The following is an 8,731-nucleotide window of genomic DNA, read 5'->3' as shown; positions in this document are numbered from 1 at the left end:
TAAACCTATATTTAAAAAATTACACCTTTTATTGACCCAACCTATTTCGATATAAATTAAAAGTTAGGTCAAAAGTTTAAGGCTGTGTTCGCTTGAACAGATGAACAGATTGTACTGTTCAAGCGAATTTGCGAGCGAAGAATGATTTCGAAATCGTGTTCTCATCTGCTGATTTGAGACGATGGAAAAGCGATGATTTACGTAGATTTAGCGTGGATTGCACTGTTTACACCATCTCGCCAAAATGGAAGGATTTGTGTTGATTTATAAGTAAAAGACTTACATGCCCTGTACGATTGGTCAAAACTCCGACTCCATCTGCAACCCTTTATAATATTAAAAAATCATAATATTAACGTTAATATTAAAGCAGAAGACATGTTGTTGTATCCAATTCCAGCGCATCCGGATACACGTTTTTCATTTTTTCGAAGGAAGCGTAACCATATACAGGCTTCTTGTATACGGATCCACAACACGTATTTGCTTTCTTTGGATGGCCGGTGTGTCTTTTTTCCGGTTGCAGGGACGCCATACCATGATTCCTTGCTCCGTCGCAACAAAAATGGGTTACCAGAACTGTCTTAATCTTAGTGCATGGGTGATGCGGTCATCATCTTCCTCGCCTCACTGTCAAACGTAGATCCCCATGGAAGCAATGGTGGGTTCGGGTTGAGGAGAATGGCAGCATAGACACGTGCAGTGGAGGAAGGGAGGAGGGACAACAGGGAGATGTCTGTCATGGAGAAGTGAGTGGCGGAGTGGGGCGTGAGTGGGCGGTGATGTGTGTGATCTTCTTAAGGTTCTTTAGATTAGAGAAGAGATCCTGGGTCTCGTAGCCTCTTTGGGTGAAATGGAGGGGATGTAACTTAACCCTAAGGTTTTTTGAATTGGAAGCAAAAAAAGGGTTTGGCCTGGGTCAGGGGCCATTTTTGTTTTTTTTTTCTCTTTTTGATTACCTCCTTGTAGCTCCTGTTTCATTTTCACACTCCCTATTTAAAAATAAATTCATTTTATCACATTATAATTTTTATAATATTTAAAAATTAATTTTAATAATTATTAATAGTTTTAGTCTCTTTATAAACTTTTTTACATTAAAAAACAACATTTTATATTAATATATAGTTAGGGACATTTTGGTAATCTTTCATTTCTACTAATTAAACTAATTTTTAAAATCTATACATCAATCAAATCCTACACTAATTCTCACAAACTTTACTTCCAAATTCACTCTCAATTAACCACAAATCTACTCAAAAAAACAACTAAAAAATTACCCTCAAATCCACTCAAATTCATTCAAATCATCTCCCCCAAATACACCAAAAACAACACACCCTAAAATTATTTTGATAGGTTATATATATATATATATATATATATATATATATATATATATATATATATATATATATATTATGAGAATAATTGTTAATAATGTTATAAAATACAAAATTATCTTTTAAATATTTTTCTTAGTGACACATTTGTTTCTCTCCTTTTTATGTATGAACCCTAATTTCCCTCCTTTTCATCTCCTCTCTTCTCATTTCTATTCTTTGGTGATGTTTCATTTTCCTTGCAACGCACAGCAGAGAGTATACATATGTTTGTGCGCGCGCGTATTGGAATGCTATTCAGACACTACATAGTCTCGTTGCCCCCAATTCGGGTTCTTGAATTCCCAAATTGAAGAAAAACAAAAAACACGAAGAGTTTTCGCTCACCACAGACAAGAGGCCAAGTGTTGGAAAAGGTAACGAAGAGTTTCCGGTTTTTTTGGATATGTTTTTTCTTTTCATTCTTCCACTGTAATTTTAGAACCACGAAGTTCTAATTTCTTCGTAGAAATTGGTAGCCATTTTTTTGCGCGATTAGCTTTACTTTTTCTCTACTGAAAATTTTGATTACTTGGTGTTATTGGATTAATAAGTGAAATTTGTGATTTCTTCGTCTTTCAGTTGTATGAAAGACTCGACAATTCGTTGTAGCACTTTTTATCGATCTCTGTTCTGAGAACTATCCTTCGAATTGTTTGTTACTGTAGCAGAACTATACTTGATAGAAAGTTGTGTGGTTTATTTTTTCTTGAAGTGCTTGCAATCCACGTGTTTGTGTTAACGCTCAAGTTGTTGGTCTTTCACCTGAGAAGTACAATATTGTGGCATATCTTCTTATTTACTGGGACGTGCTTTTGGCATTATTGACCTAATATTGGGGATTAGTCCCGCCCGCTTGTTTTACTGATTTGCTTCATTTATATAGCATGAAAATAAACATGACATGCCCATAGATATTATACCGAGTTTGAGCCTACACTATTGTGGATCCAATGAAGTTATGTGTTTTCATTTGTTTTCAGTACACTTTGACATGCTATTGCTCGTGCTATATCTGAGACAATTTTATGCGTGCTCCTTTCGTTGTTCCCTAACTTTCTGGATTTATGGGTTGTACTTAGTTACTTATTAATTTCAACTGTCTTATTTGCGGGTCTGTGCATGTTTGCGGATATTTAGATTAAGATTTTGTGCTCTATTTTTATGTTATACTAAGGCTCGGTAATTTTTATTGTGATCTTTGAACAATGCTTGAGTCTCATTATATGGCTGTTATGTTGGTCGATTATTTTTCGTTCTAGTTGCATCTGTTGCTGTACTGACAGGTTGTAAAAGCAACTGAGTTATCTTTCCCATGTTTGTTCATAAGTTATTTGTGAGCATGATATAACTGGACTTCAGTTGCTATATGATTCTGTTTTAGATAGACTTCTTCTAACTTCTTTTGTTACTATCATATTCTGATTATTCTTTGACTACCACATTCCCATGTTGCAAATGGTGCTTAGATCTACACTATCCTGCTTGTTGCTATTTCCAAAAGTATGCATGTTGGGGAAATAATTATACCTTTTTGTTTTGATTGGCCTCCACTCTTTATAATATTTTCCAGTGGCTAGTTTTATTTATGCTGCTTCATCATCTATAGTGATTGCATGCTGTTTGTTTCTTTGCTTTGTTGATATTAACCCAGTAAAAGCAGATGGCACTTGTAATTGTTATATTACATTCTTCAAAGTTCAATGTATAATTAGAATTAATTAGTTCATCTTTATGGTTTATTTATTCATGTCTGGCTGGTTTTTTAAATTTTAGTTGTTTGAGTTTTTAGATATAGCCAGCGATGGAAGGGATCCAGATAACTAGGACTCCTTGTTCCTTTGAGCACTTACTTTTCCAGTGGCTGAAAGAGAACTGAAAACTATTTTGCATCAGTAATTGTATGCCAACTTCTCACTGATGTTATTGTGACTTAATTTTCTTTTTTCCAGAGTGAAAGCTAACTATGGCAGACCATCGAAATGGAAGTACACAACCATCCAATGGAAAGCTCAGTGCAGCAGGAAGTGGATATTCTATTGATCTGACTGCATTTCAGTCCCGATTGAAAACATTTTATTCACATTGGGACGAGCACAAAACAGATCTGTGGGGATCTTCTGAGGCAATAGCAATTGCATGTCCTCCACCTTCAGAAGACCTGCGGTACCTGAAATCTACCGCTCTGAACTTATGGCTGCTTGGATTTGAGTTCCCAGAGACAATTATGGTTTTCATGAAGAAGCAGATACATATCTTATGCAGCCAAAAGAAGGCTTCTATTCTTGAATCGGTAAAAAAATCTGCCAGAGAGGCTGTCGGGGCTGATCTTGTTCTGCATGTCAAACCTAAAAATGATGATGGAACTGCTCTAATGGATTCTATATTCCGTGCCATCCGTGCTCAGCCAAAGTCTGATGATCACGATTCTTCCACTATTGGATACATATCAAGAGAGGCTCCTGAAGGGAAACTACTTGAGACATGGACTGAAAAATTAAAAAATACTAAATTTAATCTCGTTGATGTTGCCAATGGATTGTCTTCTATATTTGCAGTAAAGACTAATGAGGAGCTCACATCAATTAAGAGAGCAGCTTACTTGACAACAAGTGTGATGAAAAACTTTGTGGTTACAAAGCTTGAGAATGTAATCGATGAGGAGAAGAAAGTCTCTCATTCAACATTGATGGAGGAGACTGAGAAAGTTATTCTGGAACCTTCAAAAGTGAATTGTAAGCTAAAGGCAGATAATGTTGATATTTGTTACCCGCCAATTTTTCAGAGTGGTGGAGAGTTTGATCTCAGACCTAGTGCTGTCAGCAATGATGAGTTACTGCATTACGATTCAGCCAGTGTGATTATATGTGCTGTTGGAGCCCGATACAAGAGTTATTGCTCCAACATAGCTAGGACCTTCTTGATTGATGCAGACCCTCTTCAAAGTAGGGCATATGGGGTTCTTCTAAAAGCCCATGAAGCTGTCATAGGCTCTCTGAAGCCAGGAAACAAGTTAAGTGCTGCATACCAAGCTGCAGTCTCTGTCGTGGAAAGGGATGCTCCAGACTTGGTTTCATATTTGACAAAATCTGCTGGAACAGGCATCGGCATTGAGTTTCGTGAATCAGGATTGAATCTTAATGCGAAAAATGAACAGATAATTAGAGAAGGCATGGTCTTTAATGTGTCAATTGGTTTTCAGAATTTACAAATTGAGAAAAGTAAGTCAAAGAACAAGCATTTCTCCCTGCTTCTTGCTGACACAGTCATCATCAACAAAGATAAGACAGAAGTTGTGACTTCTATAAGCTCAAAAGCACTCAAGGATGTAGCATACTCTTTCAATGAGGATGAGGAGGAAGAGGAAAGGCCAAGCACAAAAGTGGATGCCAAGGGAGCCGAGCCCTTTACTAAGACAACTCTAAGGTCAGACAATCATGAAATTTCAAAGGAGGAGCTTCGAAGGCAGCATCAGGCAGAACTTGCTCGTCAGAAAAATGAAGAAACTGCTAGGAGGCTTGCTGGTGGTGGAAGTGAGGCAGGAGATAGCCGTTCGTCTGCAAGGGCTTCAACAGAACTTTTGGCCTACAAGAACATAAATGACCTTCCTCCTCCCAGAGAAATGATGATTCAGATTGATCAGAAGAACGAAGCAGTTCTCTTGCCTATAAATGGAAGCATGGTGCCTTTTCATGTGGCTTTCATTCGAACTGTTTCGAGTCAGCAGGACACCAACCGCAATTGCTATGTCAGAATTATTTTTAATGTTCCTGGGACCCCTTTCAGTCCTCATGATGCAAACTCAATGAAGTTCCCTGGATCTATATATTTGAAGGAGGCATCATTCCGCTCCAAGGATTCAAGGCACATTAGTGAGGTTGTGCAGTCAATTAAAACCCTCAGGCGACAAGTTGTGGCAAGGGAGTCTGAGAGAGCCGAAAGGGCAACCCTTGTTACTCAGGAGAAACTGCAACTTGCTAATAATAGATTCAAGCCAATACGATTGTCTAATCTTTGGATCCGTCCTGCTTTTGGTGGGCGTGGAAGGAAGATACCTGGTACACTAGAGGCTCACGTGAATGGATTTCGTTATTCTACCACCAGGCAAGATGAGCGTGTAGACATAATGTTTGGCAACATTAAGCATGCATTTTTCCAGCCAGCAGAGAATGAAATGATCACGCTCCTGCACTTCCATCTGCACAATCATATTATGGTAGGAAATAAGAAGACCAAGGATGTTCAGTTTTACGTTGAGGTTATGGACATGGTCCAGAATGTTGGAGGTGGTAAGAGATCAGCCTATGACCCTGATGAGCTTGAAGAAGAACAACGGGAGCGAGATAGGAAGAATAAAATAAATGTAGAATTCCAAACCTTTGTGAATCGGGTGAATGATCTCTGGGGTCAGGCCCACTTCAATGGGCTTGAGTTGGAGTTTGATCAACCTCTTAGAGAGCTTGGCTTCCCTGGGGTTCCTCATAAATCTTCTGTGTTTATTGTTCCTACTTCAAGCTGCCTTGTTGAACTGATAGAGACCCCTTTCCTTGTTGTCTCGCTTAGTGAGATTGAGATTGTGAATCTTGAGAGAGTTGGGCTTGGGCAGAAGAATTTTGATATGACAATAGTGTTTAAGGACTTTAAGCGTGATGTACTGAGGATTGATTCTATCCCTTCTACATCACTGGATGGAATCAAGGAATGGCTTGACACTACCGACATTAAGTATTACGAGAGCAGGCTGAATCTGAACTGGCGTCAGATCCTTAAGACAATCACGGATGACCCTCAGAGCTTTATTGAAGGAGGTGGTTGGGAGTTTCTGAATTTGGAGGCTACTGATTCAGAGTCTGAGAACTCAGAGGAGTCAGACAAAGGTTACGAACCTTCTGACGTGGAACCTGAATCTGATTCCGAGGATGAAGCCTCTGACAGTGAATCACTTGTTGAGTCTGAGGATGATGACGAAGATGAGGATTCTGACGAGGACTCAGAGGAAGAAAAGGGAAAGACGTGGGAAGAACTGGAAAGGGAAGCGAGCAATGCAGACAGGGAAAAAGGAAACGAGTCTGACAGCGAAGAAGATAGAAAAAGAAGAAAGGCAAAAAGCTTCGGTAAGTCTAGAGGTACTAATCTAAGCAGTAGCATGCCAAAGCGGGCTAAGTTAAGATAGATTTTTGGGTTTTATTGTTAGCCGGATTAAGGTTTAGTTCAGTTTGTTTTATGCTGTTGCTGCGGTTAGCGTAGCAGGTTGTGTTTGGACTTTGGAGTTGTCCTATCGATGTAACTAAATATTTTTCTCCCAGTTAGTTCAGCCATTTGATAGGAATGTATGTCCTTATTGTTTACGTAATTTTCTTCATTCAATGATTGCTTTCATTTATTTATTTCTAAATATTAGTTCTCTCTTTCACTAAGGCAACAGGCTACAGAACCACCATGAATGTTGCCAGAGACCCAGGCTTAACCGAACTTCCAAACAATTCCCAGATTTTGCCTTGCTTTAATGGTCAGGTTTTATGTTAGGTTATGGATAAATTAATTGAGTCAATCACATTAACCACCAACGAGGTTTTATGAAATTACTACAACTTTTATCATTTTTACCTTACTTTTACATCACCAATATTTTATGTATTTTTAAAACATTACGGTGTGGATTCATTGAAGGAATTATGTGAGTATTAAAATAGAAATGTAGGTTATATAATTTTATAAAGTTTTAAGATTTGATTAGAGTACTTTTCTCTAAAATACCGAGTATTTTTACTTTGAGTACATAGGATGAATTTTAAATTTTGGCGAGAAATTAATGAAAATGAAATACATTGAGGCTTATTTAAGACTACAAACTAATTTGGCAAATAAAAAGAAAAGTTTTATGGTGTGATTATCAACTTTGTTATATTTTATAAACGTGAATGTGGGACTTTAAAGGCATAAATTAAAAAATTAGGGTAATAAAAAACGAGTGTTGAAAATGAAGGAGTGATTATTAAAAAAAAGATTAAATAAGATATAACAATAGATAAAATGCGACAATTATTGTGTAGATGACAAAATAGTTAGTTAAGGTAATATAAACATTTGAACCGGTAACTCGCGGATAATTACTACGATTTTATCATTGTGAAAATTAGTGTTGAGACAAAACACTTATAATTTTTCATGTAACGTTATTCTATTTTTTTTTATATCATTAGCCAATTGAAAAGAGTATTAATATATTGAGAATAACTTCCTTTTAAAATACCACCTCTTAACACTTTTATTTATTAATATAATAATAATGATAAACATAGAAGTTTAAAAATATTATCATTATTAACTATTATTATTATTATGATTATTATTAATATTAAAGAAATTATAATTAAACATTCTAAATTCGTGGAGATAGGAAGAACTCATATGAAAAAGATTGATGTTTTTGAGAAATATGGTGTCCAAGGGACATACCAAGTTCTGACAAAAGCATTTAGAGGGGTTAAAAATCTTCATAATGCATGTATGATGAAGAAGAATACCCAGTGGAGTGACGGATGAAAGTGATGCAGAAGAAGAAAAGAAAATTCCTAATCTATTTTTTTAATATAAACCAATTAAATTTTGTGTCACATTAAAAACTCTTCATTTAAATAAAAATTTCATATAATAAAACAATGTTACATCAACATATTAATTGTGCAACACGTCAGCATCAGTTAACACCGTCTATCAACACTTAACGGAAAATGGCTTAATTGACTCAATTTTTTCAAAATTTAAGACCCAATTATACTATTTTCAACAAAAGAATCCACTTGAAATTCTACTACAAATACAAGATCCGATAATTAAACCTTATTTTAAATAATTTTAAATAAGTTTAAATACTTTTAAATATTTTGATCTTCCCTGACTTTATTTAGGATCAACAAGGAAATCATATTTTGACCCATTAAAAATTAAAAGTAAAATACATAATTTTAATTTAAGTAATTTTAATGAAACTAATTTTTTTTAGATATAATATTTCGGAATATAGATGATAATATAGACATATGATCTGACAAAATATATTTTGTTTAATATTTTTGTTATAAAATATTTTGTATTTAAATATGGTATCTATATTATTATATAAAGAGATTCGCGTATACATGTTTTTTTTTCAATTCCATTTTTTAATTTTTTTTAAAATTAAAATAATTATTTTATAATTTTACTTTTTAAGTGATTTTTTTAATTTAATCATTCCTTTTATTTAACCTTTTTAATTATTTTTATTAAAAAAAGTATCTAAAAATATACATTAACTATAGTAGAATTATAAAAATTATTTAAATTTACTTTTATAATTCTAA

The 8,731-nt window shown here is 35.1% G+C and overlaps 1 protein-coding gene across 1 annotated transcript; it reads left to right on the top strand.

Annotated features, from left to right (window-relative positions):
* The first annotated feature begins 1,516 nt into the window (after positions 1–1,516).
* Positions 1,517–6,752, top strand: LOC124830741 (FACT complex subunit SPT16-like). Its single transcript, XM_088116621.1, has 2 exons — positions 1,517–1,762; positions 3,338–6,752. The coding sequence occupies exon 2, from the start codon at positions 3,352–3,354 to the stop codon at positions 6,556–6,558; it is 3,207 nt and encodes a 1,068-aa protein (XP_087972747.1). The 5' UTR covers positions 1,517–1,762; positions 3,338–3,351; the 3' UTR covers positions 6,559–6,752.
* The last annotated feature ends 1,979 nt before the right edge of the window (positions 6,753–8,731 follow it).

Source organism: Vigna umbellata, chromosome 5 (assembly GCF_029865625.1).
Source record: "Vigna umbellata cultivar VRB3 chromosome 5, Vumbellata_1.0, whole genome shotgun sequence".
Classification (NCBI taxonomy): domain Eukaryota; kingdom Viridiplantae; phylum Streptophyta; class Magnoliopsida; order Fabales; family Fabaceae; genus Vigna; species Vigna umbellata.
The sequence above is the reverse complement of the archived record's forward strand: the minus strand, read 5'-3'. Positions and strand labels throughout refer to the sequence as shown.

Coding starts and splice junctions, on each gene's coding strand:
- LOC124830741 (XM_088116621.1), top strand. CDS start 3,352: ATGGCAGACCATCGAAATGGAAGTACACAACCATCCAATGGAAAGCTC.